Consider the following 16,820-nt stretch of genomic DNA (forward strand, 5'->3'; position numbering starts at 1 on the left):
GTGTGTGTGTGTGTGTGTGTGTGTGTGTGTGTGTGTGTGTGTGTGTGGTGTGTGTGTGTATGTGCGTGTGTGTGTGTGTCTGTGTGTGTGTTTACAAAGGGCAGTGGCAGCGCCCCCTCGCGGGTTAACTCGCATTTCCGTGACGTCAATTCAGCACTGGGAAGGAGACAGCTCCCCCCCCCCCCCCAAAAAAAAACCCAGCGCGCCTCACGTTGCATTGGTCCCCGGTTATTGATAACACAATTTTCCCCGATGGAATCCATCCCAGTGCGGTGAACCTCGTGGATATAGTGACTGGAGCTACGGTAGACAGCCCGCACCGAAGAATAACAACGATTTGTTCGTTATCACCGACAAAATAGGAAAGCCGAGCCCACCCTTTCACTTGACAACGCGACATCAACCAGGCAGAAAGGTATGGGAATGTCATACTATCCGGTTAAATGCTTATTAACTTAGAAATCAGGTATCTCGGGACCTCAAAGTATGATGCCGTCGCTTGGTGCCGTTGCGTTCACGCAGCTCACACTGCACCAACGAACTGATGCTGCCAAGAAACGGATCACCGTCGATGAATGCTAGAAAATCATATTTGTGCAGCGAGAAAGCCCACAGTACGAAATATCTGTGTTGATGCCAACGTTGAGTACATGTTGAGACGCTGCGGCATTTTTACTTGGCATGGAGTGTATAGTAGGCATCGGGCTTGCAATTCATGCACGTCGGTTATGATGCTGCTGAGTGTCATCATCACATCCTCGGTTATTTAAAGATTGATCTTCCTGCGTTTGTGTGTGTGTGTGTGTGTGTGTGTGTGTGCAGTGCTCATTCGCACGGGGCCGGTGGTTGTTTATTGCCCGTTTCTTCACGCTCTCATTTCGTCGTGGCTCTTCTCGCGCAGTGGTGCAGTAGCCTACAAGAAATGGAGCTGGTGTAAAATATGTGAATTGGGTACATGTGCTCTCTCTCTCTCTCTCTCTCTCTCTCTCTCTCTCTCTCTCTCTCTCCCTCTCTCCCTCTCCCTCCCTCCAAGTCACTCTCTTTCACACATGCAGGCACGCACGCTTGGACGTACACATCCACACTGAGGAGGTTATGCAATTCGTAATTTTTTTTTCCCAGATGCACACAATGCTCTTTACTTGATGCATGACGAACGACATATGGGAGCTGCTGAGTAGCTTTGCTCTGATGTTGTCAGACACTGATGCCCCTCAGAGGGACGGTTAAAGAACAGGTGACAGCGTGGGCTGTGGACTGCACAACCTCCTCTGGTAGATTCATTCATAAAGCCCATCTCCACTGGGTGATGGCTCCACTGGGCAGCCTGGGTTTCCCATTCATAGGCACAGAGAAGAGGTTTTTGCTGCATGATTCAGACAGAATCCGGTTGTGGGAATGGAGTAGTTAAACTGGGGGACTGGCTGGATGCCCAATTCACGGTAGGACTCCACTGTTTTGGTGTTTTGCATTGATGGGATGAAATAACAGTAGAAGTAAAGGGATCAGTCATTTCAGCACTGGACAGCTCCACACTGCAATAGAGCTGTCCAGTGCTGAAATGACCCTTCACTTGTTTTTATGTTGAAAAGCATTTATACACCTGATCACGATTATAAATAATTCTAATGCATTTCTTATCATAAATCTTCTCTCTTCAGGCTTACGTCTCATCTTTCCATCCTCCATCCACCCTAACCTGCCGTGTTGGGGAAACCCCTAATGAGTGGGACCTGTATCCATGAGCCCCGTGCCCCTTCCCCCTCCCTGTCAGGCTTCAGCACCCCCATCTCAGAACCCCCCTATCGAAGAATCGATGGAGACACCCCTGCCTGCACCCCCGAAACGGACCTGACCCCCACACAGTGTGTCCTCCGTAACGTGCTGTCCATCGACACCGGTGGACCGGGGGCGCCGAGTGGCAGCAGCCCCACTCCCAGTGATGGACCCTCAGCCCACTTTGACAACAGTGTGCTAAAACTACATGAACATGAGGCCTGCCAGTGTGGCGGCGGCGCCGAGGCCGGGCACAGTCCAGAGGCTGGTGCTGTCCGGAGCCAGTCGGACAGCATTCGGCTACAATCAGGAAGTGGAGGTTTTTTGGAGGGACTGTTTGGCTGCCTGAAACCAGTCTGGACCATGATTGGAAAGGCCTACTCCACTGAACACAAACATAGCCATGAAGGTACGTGACAGTAAATGTTCCACCTATGCTATCCGGCCCTCTGCTCTGTTTTTAATATCATATATCTAATTATTGTGGTGCCTGTGTTACCATTGAGAAGCACCACAGAGAATAAATATCTGAGCTCATGGATGAAGTTTGAAATCCACAGTGGTTGAAGAAGTACTCAGATCCTTTATTTAACTTAAAATACCAACACAACATTCAAACAAATACCATTACATTTTAAAGTCCTGCATTTAAAAGCCTACCTCAGTAAAAGCACAGAATTATTATTTGCAAAATGTACTCAAAGTAACAAAAGTAAAAGTATTAGTCTCGCAGAAACAATTGCACCTGTGACAGATATATTATTTTATAGTACATGTGTTTGTGATGCACACGTAGCTGTTAGAGGTGTAGATAGTTTATTAACAGGTAGCTTAGTCCACTGGCTCCCAATCTAGGGATCGGGGACCTTCAAAGGGTCTCGAGATAAATCTGAGGACCGGTGAGATGATTAATGCAGTACGGAAGAAGGGAAAACATTTTTATTAATATTTTAGACTTTTCGATGATCTTCGCTATTTTTGTTGCTGTTAAATTTTGGATGATTTGGCATATTTGGGCCTCAGACAATTATTTATAAATGTATCATATTACTTAGCGAAATCTGAAAAGTAACCAGTAACTTGTCAGTCAGATACAACTACAATATTTCACTCAGTTATATATTGTTAAAGTGTTAAGTAGCAGATAAAAGGAAATACAAGTACAGTATTTCAAATCGTACTTGAGTAAATTTACTCTCTTATTTTCCAACAATAGTAGCCATTATTTTCATTGCTGTCTGACTGCCACCACTGCGTTCTCGGGTCCATCAGCCCGGTTCATTCACCAGTCATCATGCAGCAGGGAGTTTTCACAGCTGGCCAGCAGGAAGCATCATGTGCATCTGCCTCTGCTGCAGCAGCTCTCCAGAGATCTCCAGACTTCAGTGGACTTCATGAAGAATTGATCTGCCTGTCTCTTTTACTCCGCCCAGCTCGTCTTTCTTTAGTGACCATGCTCTCGCAGTCGCTAAAGTCGTGTCAGTGTGACAGACGACAGACACATTAGACTATGACTGGATTGTTGTTTCTCCCTCAATTCTTCTCTTATCTCTGGATAGAAATGTAATGCTCTACTGGAAGTTATCAATGTACCATTTGTTTGAACATGGCAGGCACTTTGTGGGATGTAATTGTGTCCTGTCAGCCCGTTCTAATGTGTTGCATGGACTTAGCATTTGCTCAGCAAACCCCTCTGACTCCTCACTGCCCAAACTGGGTCGAGTGCTTATTCACATTTGGAGGCTTTGCAATGTGTGATGGATATAAATGAAGTGCTTAAAGGGTGTTACTGAAAACAGTTTCATCGCCCGTGTTAATTCTGTGTAACACTTCAGGCTTTCTCCTTTATTCATTGAGTTTCTTTCCTGTGGACTTGTTGGTCTGAGTTTAGAGTCCTGGGAGGTTCCTTTTGAGGAAATCTCCGACCTGCAGTGGGTGGGCAGCGGGGCACAGGGGGCCGTCTTCCTCGGCAAGTTCCACGGAGACGACGTGGCTGTGAAGAAAGTGCGGGACATCAAAGAGACTGAGATCAAACACCTCCGCAAACTCAAGCACCCCAACATCATCACTTTCAAGTGAGGAAACACACGATATCCTACAGGGTCTCTCGTATCATTTAGCTGCATAAATCTCTCGTGCTCTCCCTTTCTGTTCACCCGTGCATCATGTCATCTGACTGCCGTGCTTCCTCTCAGGGGCGTGTGCACCCAGGCTCCTTGTTACTGTATCTTGATGGAATACTGTGCCCAAGGCCAGCTGTATGAGGTGCTGAGGGCGGGCCGCAAAATCACCCCCTCCCTCATGGTTGACTGGTCCATGGGCATCGCAGGTGGCATGAACTACCTGCACCTCCACAAAATCATCCATCGAGACCTCAAGTCCCCCAAGTAAGTCAACAGACTCAACACAGCTGGCTTAACGATAAACTCAGACAACACAAGACCTGGAAGTTTCATTCCTAACTCTTTCCATGTAATCTCCTCTTTGCAGCATGCTGATCACACACGATGACCTGGTGAAGATCTCAGACTTCGGCACCTCAAAAGAGCTCAGTGACAAGAGCACCAAGATGTCATTCGCCGGCACCGTAGCTTGGATGGCTCCTGAAGTAATTCGGAATGAGCCAGTGTCGGAAAAGGTGGACATCTGGTAAGTCTGACTATAAGTGACATTTCTAGCTTTCAAATACATCAGCACAAAGACTTCCCTATAGGATAGCAGATACTGTATCAACATTGTGAGTTAATAGTTTGTTATTTCACTGATTCAAAGACTGCGTGTGTATAGTTATTTTTTTCTCCAATCTCTTTTGTTAAAGAGGTCTTGACCTCAGTGAGACTTCCCGAATGAATAAAGCTTGACTTAACTTCAAGGTCCTTCGGAGTGGTGCTGTGGGAGATGCTAACTGGAGAGGTCCCTTACAAAGACGTGGACTCATCTGCCATCATCTGGGGAGTGGGAAACAACAGCCTCCAGCTGCCCATACCTGAGAGCTGCCCCGACGGCTTCAAGATCCTCCTCAGACAGTGCTGGTGGGTGAAAAATAATGAGCACAGCGGGGAAGAGAGGACAAGAGAGGCAGAAAATGAGCAGATCAGAGCAGTAAAAGCGAGGGTTGAGAGCAGACGCGCATGGAGACGTTAGTCTCTGTTTTAAGGACTTTATTGATTTTACAGTGCGTTGTAAATGTACACAGCTCTCTTTCTCATCTTGGTTTTTGCAGGAACTGTAAGCCAAGGAACAGGCCCTCTTTCCGTCAGATCCTTCTTCATCTGGATATAGCGTCAGCTGACGTGCTGTCCACTCCACAAGAGACGTACTTCAAGTCTCAGGTACGGTTACTTCTTCCCAATCCCCGTCTGAATATGGATGTTCTGCAGCTGCACCAAAAAGACACACAGACAAAACATCTAAATATACGGACACGGTGCTCACAAACAGACACAAATACACATGCGCCCACACATGCTTGCCCAGTAATCAGACTTTAACTGTTGTTTGCAAAAGAGGATTGGTTTTTAAAGTCAGCTCTGGCGAGACGGAGCTGGTTAACAGAAATGTGCTCTCATCAGGCTGAATGGCGAGAAGAGGTGAAACAGCACTTTGAGAAGATTAAATCTGAGGGGACTTGTATCCACCGACTCGATGAGGAGCTGATCAACCGACGCAGAGAGGAGCTCAGGTCTGTTTTTTGTTTTATTTATATCTCCCATACGTAGTCAGCTTAGTTGCAACCAGGGGACGATGGTAGTTTTGCTAGGTTAGCTGACATGTTTGAGGCCACTTTCACTCCGTCCCATTTCTCGATGTCGCTCCTTTGTCCGCCCATGTGGATGGAATGAGAGCCTTGAGTGCACGTCTTTTGTGGAGGATTTGGAGTCCCTCATGTGGATGCACAATGACATCAGCAGCCTCTTTTCTTCTCAGGCATGCTTTGGACATTCGCGAGCATTACGAGAGGAAGCTGGATAGAGCTAACAACCTTTACATGGAGCTCAGTGCTGTCATGCTGCAGCTGGAGCTCAAAGAGAAAGAGTTGCAGAGGTACAAATAGATCCGCGAACACAGGGTGCACATTCGTTTTCAAATGAATAAGCCACAATGTGTTACACGTTAGTGTCTTTGGGTACTTCTTCTTTCAGGAGAGAGCAGTCTTTGGATAAAAAGTATCCAGGTTTGTTTAAGCATCACAGCTCCAGGCAGACCAGCTCCTCCAACACCATGGACAAACTCATCAAGAAGAGAAATGTCCCACAGAAACTGCCTTCAGGAAAGAGGTGTGAGATCTCATTTCAGTCATTATTTGATGAAAGATTGATACTGAAATGAATATTCTTGTGGATTGTAGTTGTTGACTAATCCCTCCTACTCTTCCAGGCCAGACATCCTCAAGTCTGAGGTAATCATTCCCAAAATGGACTCCTCTGTGATGCAAGTCACTATACCAGCCTGCCCCAACAGAAGCTCCACTTCTCCCAGCCGGTCTCGGAGGGTAAAGACCCGCCATCGCAAGCCCGGGAAGGGCAGCAGTGGGGACCTGGCTGGACTTAAGGCAAATCAGTCCTCCTCGAAAAGGGACACAACTGCCCAGGCTAACAGTTCAACCACTAATACCTCCAAGCAGCTCCTGGAGCCCTCTGCAGCGCTGCGGGGCCTCAGCCATGAGCAGCAGCAGAGGCAGCTGTCCTCCTCCAGCCCTGACCTCATCTGCACCACACTGGAGGCCGAGGGGCAGGGAAAAGGGGAGCCCTCTGTGGGCGGGCTGGAGAGAGGGGGCAGCCTCAGCGCATCTGCGGGGTTAGGGAGATCAGAGGCGGGGGCAGCTGGTCTAGATGACCTCACAGAAACCCCTCCACGCAGTGACACGCCGAGCGAGGATGCGGCGTCGTTCCCGTTCTCCAGCAGCCCGGACTCGCCGTGCGGGAGGGGGGCGGCGGCGGGGCGGGGCTCTCTGGGATCTCCTCGCCTGCCTCATGATGGGGAGGATAAAGAGGAGGGAGCCGGGGCTGTGAGGTTGCCCCGCGGGGCGTCTGGAGGGATCGGGAGTCAGCACCTCACTCCTTCAGCCATTCTGTACAGGGCAGCTATCTCACGCAAACAGGTACGGAGCCGGACATCTGTTCACTTTCCTCTGGTAATACTTTGATCATTTTTCACTGGTTCATCTTTCCTCATTCTGACTACAGAGGCGTGGAGTGTCATCAGAAGAGGAGGAGGGGGAAGTTGACAGTGAGGTTGAGTTACCACGGAGACGGTGAGTAACTTGCTGTCCTTCGTCTCTGGAAAATATCCTCGAGCCATGTTTCCGCTCTCTGACAGAGCTTCTGATTCATTCACAGAACAAAGAATACATTTTTGATTTGCGTCATTCTTTTACAGCCTCAATTCTGTGGTTGAAAAAACAAACAAACAAACGTTTTGGTTTGTTTTGAATCTCTTTCAGACGTCCGACGAGCATCACCAAGTGCCAGTCAGTGTCCACCTTCAGCTCAGAGAACCTGTCGGTGTCGGACGGCGAGGAGGGCCACACTACTGACCACTCTCACAGCGGCACCCCCGACGTGGTCAGCACCAACACAGACGACAGGTTGGACGACAGGTTGGACGACCGCAGCGACGACCTCCTCTCTCAGGGGTCGGAGATCCCGGCGGACAACATTGATCCGGCACAGGCTTCCGACGGCATGTCGGAGAGAGACGGATCGCCGGGACAGGCCAAAGCTCAGCTGGACGTCGGGCAGAATCCTAGTGAGGTAAAAATCTCTCAGTTTGTGTCATCTTCTTAGACGGATGTAGATTCACTTCAGTACATTTACTCAATAACTGTACTTACGTTGAATATTGAAGGTAGGCCTACTTGTACTTTAATGATTATGTCCATGTGATGTTACTTTATCCACATTTCAGAGAATTTCTTTTGGACTTTTGACTTTAAATACAATGAATTGTTAAAGATTAAACTAGTGATTTCCAACCTCTCGGACCCCTACAAGAAACAGTGTCTGGTTGTGCCCCTTTGCCACGTTTGATGTCTATGACGGTTTCATTAAAATAACAGTTTGAGGCATAAAGAGGAAAAATGATCTATTAATTTAAAAAAACAGGAAAGATAAGCGAGAAGTCAGAAAAGAAAAAAGATTTGTGGAACAGAACTTAGTCTTCTTTCTTAAACCATTAATTATCTCACGACCCCTCAGATTTATCTTGGGACCCTGTCACGACCTGGCTCTGACAGCCATGACCTAATCAAGGAGACGCAGACAGTTTACCAAAAGCAAAGAGTTTTATTAAACATAAACAAGACATCTAACGACAACCGGTGGTTGGAACGAGCCATCCTCGTTCCTCCACGGGGTGATAGGAGAGCGCCCATGTTGCCAGGAAGGCGGAGCTTTATTCTCGAGCACTGGCCCAGGTGTCTCCAGTTTGCAATCTCCGGGATCCTGCCATTAAAGGGACACACACACACAAACCAGTAACATGGCAGGGAACCATCACAAACCCTTACAAGGGGCCCGAACCTTATGTTGGACAAAACTAAAGAAGATTAACTAGTTACACCTCGACCTGCTTCAACAGTAAAAATGTTGATTACACATCGTTACATCAATATTAAAAATCAAATAACGTCATAATGTCTTATATGATATTATAACAGTCACAGGACATTTTAATGATTGCTTTTACTTTTTAAGTTTGAGCACATTTAGCTGACAATAATAATAATAATAAATAATAATAATAGGATGCAGGACTTGTAATGGAGTATTTTTACATTGTTACATTGATACTTTTACTCAAGTAAAGGATCCTAATTCTGCCAAAAACACTTGATGTCTGCTGCCGGTGATGAATAACATTTTTATTCTGCCTCCCTTCCTCTCTCTCTCTCTCTCTCTCTCTCTCTCTCTCTCTGTAGAGTCGGGCCATGTGTGATGACTCTGACTGCGACAGTGCAGAGCTGGATCAGTCGGGTAGTGGAGAGCTGAGTCGTCCCCCCAGTGCTGGAGTGTGGGTGTCTCCACAGGCCCCCGCTACAGGACCTCCATAGATCACTGGCTGCTAGCCAATACCTCAAGCTACTAGTAATGCAGTACATTACTGTTGTCATGAGGGATCACACCTACTACACCACTCAGACTATGACAAGTGGACTTATGGTGTCTCATAAGTTTGTTGGCTGGCAAACCTACGCCAGATGACATAGGACATTTGTCATAACCTGACATCAGATATTTTGGCAGCTTGTGACATCAGATAAATGTCATTTAAGATCAGTAGGGTTTTTGTTTCAGGCAAGATAGTTACTGAGGTAAACTTAGCCACTGCTCCAGTTCGGCAAAAACCCTTCCACAGACGCACACGCACGCACAAGGTACCACACTTGTTGTCCTTTAAACACTAATCCTCACTCTGGGAGCATCCTCCATGATACTCCACACACTAATGCATCAAATACTAATGAATAATAATGTAAATATCCATTACATACCACATGAGAAATATCTAACTTTATTTTATTTGTAAGATAAAAATGTAAGACTAAACGGTATGCAGCCCTGTGAACAAATGCATGACTACATGTTTATCATTTATGATTCGAATGTGTCAGTTTTATATTTTGTGAAAGTTTACACTTTTTTAATCCTGAAAGTATTACTTCAGTTACTTTGTTTTTTGTTAATAAATGTCAGCACTCAAGAAAAAAAAAAAAATGGAATGAAAATCTCACCGAGACGTCGATCGTGATGCTTAATTAGGATTCTCAGTAGGTACGATATTTTTTTTAACCCTCCTACTACTGAGTTTCGAATACACATGAGACATGATTGAGGTTTTTTATAAAGCTTATCAAAGAATGATATGATGGGAGACCTTTGGGTTCACTCAGAAAATGCACTTTTGCCATTGTATGGTTTGGAAATTGTTGTTTGATTGTGTTTTTGTTAGTAGGATGTGAAATGACAGACACTACCATTGCTAACTAAGGTACTATATAGGTAACAAACACTGGTGCTGGTGCTCTAGTAAAGGAGTACTCCGCCAATTTAGCATTGCACTCCCATAACATTGTCAGACTGCTGACGAGCTGTTTAAGAATAAAAAAAAGGGCAGAACCAGAAATAGTCATCTTTAACCCACACACTCTTCTTTCTGGTCAAAACCTAGCGCCTACATTACCCACGATGCAATTCGATTCGGTTTGAGTTATGCTAGCAGCGGCTAACATAGCTTTAGGCAGAGATGAGTGTAAGACCAATTCTTTCTAACTCCACACCTCTTATTTTTCCATTTCTCCAAAATGATGCCGACTCAAATGACATCACACGAGGCAGTTTAGTTGTATAAAACCACAAAATGATTTTTTACAACTTTGTAAGTCTTCATGTGTAAAATGGGTGGGAGTCCCCTTTAAGTTTAGAACCAAAAGGACTCCTGCAGTTCATGATGTTCATAAGAGCCTCGACTGTCCCGTTTACCCTTTAAGATGACTGCTGATAGCCGGATGAGGAATAGAGCACTTCTCTGTGGTGGTTACTAGAACACTAAGTATCCTTTGGGTTTAAATAGAAATGTTTTCTTTTTATACAGCATTGCACATTGTACCTGTAACATAGGAATTATATCAAAAAGAAAAATATGAGCAACAATAAATAATGTATTGGTTAAAAAAAAAAACCAGTGTGATGTTTATTTAAAAAGGCGGGCCGTGTCATAGCTGCAGTTTGTTCTGTTGCTGCATCCAAGAAGACAGCTGAACGAGAAATAAATGACTATTTTCAATGACTTTAAGCACGTCCAACCTATTCCAGTGTCTTTTCTTGATTTACAACGTTCATAACCATGTTATATATAAAACAATTATCCCCCCCACAAGGGAGAACCATATTTTGAGATTATTAATAAATCTGAGCTTGACATCAGGGTCATCTAGTTGTCCCGTCAGCTGCCTTCATGAACACATAAACATACGTACAAAAGGATTGTTTAAGCATTTCACATCTTTTTTATTTCTGCATTTCATTTCTTCAACAATTTAATTGCACCCAGATCTACAATAGTTTGAAAACGTGCACAAAAACTTGAGTTTCTTCATCCTGCAAAGAATAATAAAAAATAAATCTGACCCAGGCAAAAAAGGATTGCAGGAAACTAGTGTTAATTCTATAATTCTCCTTCTAGTTCATAATTTAATACCTCAGCATAATATACTTATAAAGACCAATAACTCTTGTAGTTTTGCCCCTTGCAGCATTCCCCCAGCCCTGCAGTTAAAAAAAATATTTTCTCTATTTAAAACAAACATTTCAATGTTATTATCATCATCATCATCATCGTCGTCATTACTATGGTCTTAGTAATTTCAGAGAAAAGAAAATATTTTCCTCTCATTCAGGCCCCCACCTGGTGACCAAGGCCCACCCACCCTTATCAGAATCCAATACACAACAATGCCAAAAAGTCCTGATCGAGAAATAAAACGGATGGAAACACAGGAATGACACAAAACAATTACTCAGCAAATTAGAGGTGAGACAAAACGTAGCTTAAAATTCTCCTTTTGACGCACTCAACGAGGGATGAATTACCTTCAGACTTAAAAAAAAAAAAAAAAAAGGTATTTTCCTGCATACATCTTCACCTGGACATCATTTACACCCATCGGAACCCGTTAAACCCACAATGCCTCATTTAGGAAGTACAGCTTCAAATAGAAGATGGCAAATATCAATGAATTCTACTCTTACACACAGCTGTGTATTAAATAAAAAATAAATAGATATTTAAAAAGGGAGAGAACAGTCCATCTATAATGTTACAGTGTGTCTTTTTTTTCTTCATTTTTTTTTTTTACATTTTCTAAGAAAAATCTGACATAAGAAAAACATTATTTATGCCTTTTCAGATTTTTCTAAAACGTTTACCTATATCAAGAAGATCATACAGATATACAGTAAAATAAAAAGGAAAAATACAACAGAAGGAAGTCTTTTAAAAACTATAAGCAAAGGGAATTTAAAAACATAATAAATAAATAAAATACCAATATCATGATGATGGCGTAATTACAACTGAGGAGGTGTCGAACCAAAGCAGAGGAGAAAACAGTGAGTTTATAGTACTTGGTTTTTGCATTTAGTTCAATAAGGGACCTCTTGGTAAAAAGTAGGGGGAGGGGTTACGTTAGGTGCTGATGAAGATCCTCCATGTCAGTTGGCTGCGAGTCCAGTAGCTTCAGAAGAGAGCCTGAGGAGCGCGACAACAAACAGGAAAGCGTTAATACAATAATAATGTTTGACGTGAACACACACACAGCAAGCTTAAATGTGACACATTGCTTGTTATCAGCTCAGCAGGCAGTTCGAGTTCGGCGAGATCTTATTTTCCTGCAGAATGTTCTCTGCTCACGTGAGCAGCGCGTGACAGCTGCCTCGCTAAACTGCTGCGTCTCTCGCGCAAGTAGTGCTCACAGACGGCGTTGCTGCGATCCAAAAATTAAAAGCCGGTAGTCGCTCCGTCCATAGAAAGACACAGGAGGGCTTTTATTTTGAAATAAAATAAATATTGTTGCTGGTTTGATGTCACTAGTCTGTCAAAAGAGCATTTTTGTTGTATTTTTGCTGTGAACTGCGTGTGTCACACAGTAAAAAATAGTCAGAGCTTTAATAGTCAGACGCAGCTGCTCACACGGGCGGTACGAGCTACCATCTGCAATTCAGCAATAACAAAAACACAGCCCAAAAGGATTACGTCAGGAGCAGGATAAATATTTTATCATTTACTTCCTCTCCGGGCTGTACCCAATAGCTCCAAGCTTTAAAAATATCAAGACGAATACATAGCAACTGAACGCTGGTAGTCTCTCGACACTAGAGGGCTTTTATTTTGAAAGGGAAACAGGAGGTGTCGAGTTAAAAATAAATATTGTCGCTGGTTTGATGTCAATTTACTGTCAAGACAGTTGGTGAAGTTATTGTTACCAAAGTATCGGAAAGGTCAGTTTTTACTGTACGTGATCTCCAGCATCTTCTCCAGATGATCAATAAGAACGACGGTGTAGAAATTGACATATGTTGAAAAAACTGCACTCTAGAGAATACTTCTTATTTCATATACAAAGTAAACAGTTGAGACCTAAAACATGGCTGTGCTCCAGTGTAAACTAGCTGCTCTGTGATGATGTGTTGCAGTGGCATAAAGCCTCTTACCGGGCATTGATCAGGTACTCAGCCAGGCTGATACTGGCATGGGTGCCAGTGATGGTGACCTGTCTGTCAGTGGAACCCTCCACGGGGTTGGCGATCTTGATCTGAGCCCCTGACATCGAACGGATCTCATTGATCTTTGTGCCCTGACGGCCAATGATGCAGCCAATGAGCTGAGGGAGAAGAAGGAATATGTGAAAACACACAATCTCCCACACACAAGGGATAACACAAACGGCAAGAAAATAAACCGCTTCAATCGCGTCTCACAGCAAAGAACAAAGAGTACATTAGCAGAACGGACTCAAATGCAACTTACATCGTTTGGAATGGTCAGCTCATGAGAGCCAGTTTGTGCAGAGGCATCCATCCCAGCTGAAGAAATGCAAAGAAAGCCCATGAGAGTGTTGACTGGGTGGATTATTATAAATCTACAGTAAATCGTATTCCCTCTTTCAATCTGTCCACCTACCCTGGAAGCCCTGGTTGCTATGTGCGATGGGGAAGGGGCTCTGCTGCATGGCCAGCTGGTGAAGTTTGGTGAGCTGTTAAAACAACGGAGGAAAGGACGCAGAGAGCAAACAAAAGCACGAGTGAGGACAATCCAGAATACGCGTCAAAGCTGGAATTTTGAAATGATTTCTCTATTTGTAAGCAGTTAAAGTGATGAGGAAAATATGAAATGGAACTCATGAGTTGGCCTAAAAGGGGGGTAAAAATATATCATGAACATGTTAAATAAGTAGAATGTTTAGAATTGTTAAATGGATATCAGGCAGTGTGGGGTGGGGGTGGGTTGGAGAAATAAAGAGTCAGTGGGATGAAATAAGAAGGTGGCATGGCTTTCCGAAGACGCAAATATATTGGATCACTTACAGAGGGCCCTTCACTTACATCAGGCTGTGGAATGGCGTGCTGCCCTTGGACAGCGTATGCCTGCAAAGGAGACGACAGCATTTAGGAGGGCGTGGCAGTGTCACACAAAGTATACTCAATATCCATCAGTCCTCTGTCCCAATTGTGCTACGAGAACAGAGCCAGGCATGCTACAGAGAGCATGCACACCCACACGGTAAAAACTGGAAACATTTGACCCCGAAAACGTGAACCCTGCTGGGACAAATAAAACAAGCGACAGATCTAAAGAACAAACAAACGTTGTTTACCTGACCACCTGCAAAGATGACAGGAGAGCCTGAGGGTTTGGGTCTGTACGGGATGGTCACTCCCTTTGGTGGAGACTAAGAACACAGAAATATTCACCACTGAGAATCAAGGTAACTTCAACAGAAACACAGAAAACAATAAAGCATCAAGAGTATCATTAACAATCATCATCACTGTACCTCAAGCATGACAACGCAGATCTGCTTGACACACTCAATAATGGACTGTGGGGTCCCTGCAACAGTGATGGCACGCTCTGTTGAGTTGGGCAACATGTCCCCTGCTACTTGTACCTGAGCTCCTGCTGACTGCAAAGACACATCCACAAAACGGAAACAACAGTTAGGACCAATCAGGGATGAGACACAAACTTTACAAAACAAAAAAACACGACGACAAACCTCTCTGATTTCCTTGATCTTGCAGCCGCCCTTGCCAATGAGTGAGCCACACTGGCTGGCAGGCACGACGAGGCGCATGGTGACCGGTGGTTTGCTGGTGGCTGTACTGTTAGTCATTGAGGTGCTAATGTCCTGGAGGGAAGGTGGGATTGACAAGAAGAGTTAGGAAGAAAAAAAACACGACAACTTCAAAGTGTCAATTCTGTTGCTACAACGTGTCAGATTTTAAGATGCAACGAGCAAAATCTAACCTCCTCCAGTTTCTCAATGATCATGGAGAAGGCTTTAAAAATAGAGGTGGTGGGTCCCGCGAGGGTGATGATCCTCTCCGGACAGTTCCCCTCCGAGATGTTGATGCGAGCCCCACTCTGCACAGACAGGGGAGCAAAACAGGAAGTATCTTCAGTCACAGTGGTATCATATGGTGAATGAGTCATGGTCATGGAAACTATGGATGTATTTATTCTTGTTTACCTACATCTAAAATAAATAAAAAAACCTTACCTCCTCTCTCATCTTCTTAACAGACTCTCCTTTCTGTAAGGAAAGCACAAACGCACAATATTTACAAAACACACAGAGGGACAAGATGTAGATAGGAATCATTCTGGCAGCAAAACAACTCACCTTGCCAATGATGCTCCCAACCTCCTGCAGAAGAAATACAAAAATGCATGTTGAAGCAATAAACTCAAGCCCGACGGTCACTGGGAGAGGAAAAACATGTATGTAATCGGGTCTTTTTAAACTCATTATCAAACATTGCATGCAGTCACAACTCACCTTCCCATGCATGAGTAGCCTGATGGTTAGGGTGACATTAAGTCCTCCTTCGACCAGGCTTGAGTCCATTTCTGCGTCTGAATCCAGGCTGAAAACTGGTTAACAACGTGGGTCTTTGGTCACTGGTTGAACGTCTGCAATAGAGTGGAAAATGTGATCGTCAGGGACAAATATAGTTACTGGAAACTATGAGGACGTGTCGGCAGAAAGCCTCGTTTCCTAAAAAAAAAAAAAAAAAAAAAATTGTAAAAAAAAAAGAAGAAGCTGTCAGTGCAGATCAATGGAGCGATGCGGGCGGTTAACACCTTAACTTTAGTTCATCACGCCTAAATAATGACTCGCTTCAGTGCAGTAATTCACGTTAGACTGCCCCGGGTTCACTCATTGACTCTAGCACAATGACCCACTGTCGCCACCGAGGCTACGTCTATTTCCTGGCATCAAACAGTTGTGGCGACATTTATAATTATTTATAATTTCTATTTAAAGGCATGAAAGCAAAAAAAATGAAATAACCGGATGTTAGCTACTTTGAGCCGCGCGTCCATCGATAACGTTAGCAACAAGGAGGCTCGTGGGATAACGTTTACATCGTAGATCCTATTTTAGAAAAAGCATCGCAGCTCGTCACGCAAGCAACAAATGGAGGCGAAGTTAGCATCGTAACATCACTACTGTAACGTCCTAAATTTATACCAAGAGGAATGACTAGGCTGTGAGGATATTTAGTGAAACACACTTTAAACACGGCGACTAGTACCTAACTCCTAATCGGCCATAAAGTTTAACACAGGACTGTAATTTTCTATCAAGCTGGCTAGCATTAGCATCGCCTGATCCAGAAATTAGTCAGGTCCCGAGGCCTACGGGGCGCACTGAGCTACGCCGTGTTATCCCTGTCCTTCACTCGGGAACAGAAACAAAGCCATGTTTTTTTAGAGGTCTTACCCGAACCGTCCTTTGAAGAGTGTTCAGGGGGTGGGTAGGGTGACAAGGGTGGAAGGGGAGAGGTTCGGGAGGGAATTTTAAAAGGATCCGGGGAAGAGGGAAGAGACGCCGCTGTTCGATCGGACTCCACTCTTCTGCTTGGCACAAAAGACAAAATGCAAATTCAACTTTGACCTCTCAACGGCCCCGCCCCTCTACCCGGGTCAGCCCCGCCCCCTCGGAGCGCTGCCGCTGCTTTTATTTTTTAATTAAAATAATAAAAAATGATGTCATTCTGGAAAGAAAACACTTCCTTTTCTTTTTTAATGGTGTTTACACTCATTTACTTTAGACGGATACGCAGAGTGTTATTAATGTTTGCAATTAATACAGAGCAGATTGATCAATGAGATGTTGTAGGCTATCTTGTGGGCAGTGGGATGGAAGTGGATATTTCATGCAAAATTGAGTTAATGATCACTCTGGATAAAATTTCACATCAAAATATTAATAAAAAAAAACTAAGATTAACTGGCCCCAAGCCCTACTCCCATCGTTT

At 44.4% G+C, this 16,820-nt stretch overlaps 2 protein-coding genes across 5 annotated transcripts; one reads left to right on the forward strand and one right to left on the reverse strand.

Moving 5' to 3' along the window:
* Positions 1-193: 193 nt before the first annotated feature.
* On the forward strand, positions 194-11,232 carry map3k12 (mitogen-activated protein kinase kinase kinase 12). 3 transcript variants are annotated; one of them, XM_031845187.1, is made up of 14 exons: positions 194-415; positions 1,662-2,185; positions 3,656-3,851; positions 3,972-4,163; positions 4,267-4,425; positions 4,650-4,808; positions 5,000-5,108; positions 5,349-5,458; positions 5,704-5,820; positions 5,919-6,053; positions 6,154-6,877; positions 6,963-7,030; positions 7,220-7,529; positions 8,696-11,232. In XM_031845187.1, the coding sequence occupies exons 2-14, from the start codon at positions 1,723-1,725 to the stop codon at positions 8,825-8,827; spliced, it is 2,874 nt and encodes a 957-aa protein (XP_031701047.1). In that variant the 5' UTR covers positions 194-415; positions 1,662-1,722; the 3' UTR covers positions 8,828-11,232. The 3 variants fall into 3 exon arrangements, with proteins under 3 accessions (XP_031701047.1, XP_031701048.1, XP_031701050.1); XM_031845188.1 differs by having other exon boundaries at positions 3,668-3,851; XM_031845190.1 differs by lacking the exon at positions 8,696-11,232 and having other exon boundaries at positions 6,963-7,292.
* pcbp2 (poly(rC) binding protein 2) lies at positions 10,761-16,434 on the reverse strand. Of its 2 annotated transcripts, none has more exons than XM_031845192.1 (13): positions 16,283-16,434; positions 15,335-15,468; positions 15,179-15,202; positions 15,056-15,088; positions 14,803-14,919; positions 14,552-14,683; positions 14,330-14,458; positions 14,150-14,224; positions 13,878-13,919; positions 13,456-13,528; positions 13,303-13,358; positions 12,987-13,156; positions 10,761-12,024 (listed from the first exon to the last, which is right to left on the reverse strand). In XM_031845192.1, exons 2-13 carry the CDS (start codon positions 15,401-15,403, stop codon positions 11,988-11,990), a joined length of 957 nt encoding a protein of 318 aa, XP_031701052.1. In that variant the 5' UTR covers positions 15,404-15,468; positions 16,283-16,434; the 3' UTR covers positions 10,761-11,987. The 2 variants fall into 2 exon arrangements, with proteins under 2 accessions (XP_031701052.1, XP_031701051.1); XM_031845191.1 differs by having other exon boundaries at positions 13,860-13,919.
* Positions 16,435-16,820: the final 386 nt, after the last annotated feature.

The sequence above is a fragment of the Anarrhichthys ocellatus genome, unplaced genomic scaffold, assembly GCF_004355925.1.
Source record: "Anarrhichthys ocellatus isolate YVR2014 unplaced genomic scaffold, GSC_Weel_1.0 scaffold5, whole genome shotgun sequence".
In the NCBI taxonomy this organism is placed as follows: domain Eukaryota; kingdom Metazoa; phylum Chordata; class Actinopteri; order Perciformes; family Anarhichadidae; genus Anarrhichthys; species Anarrhichthys ocellatus.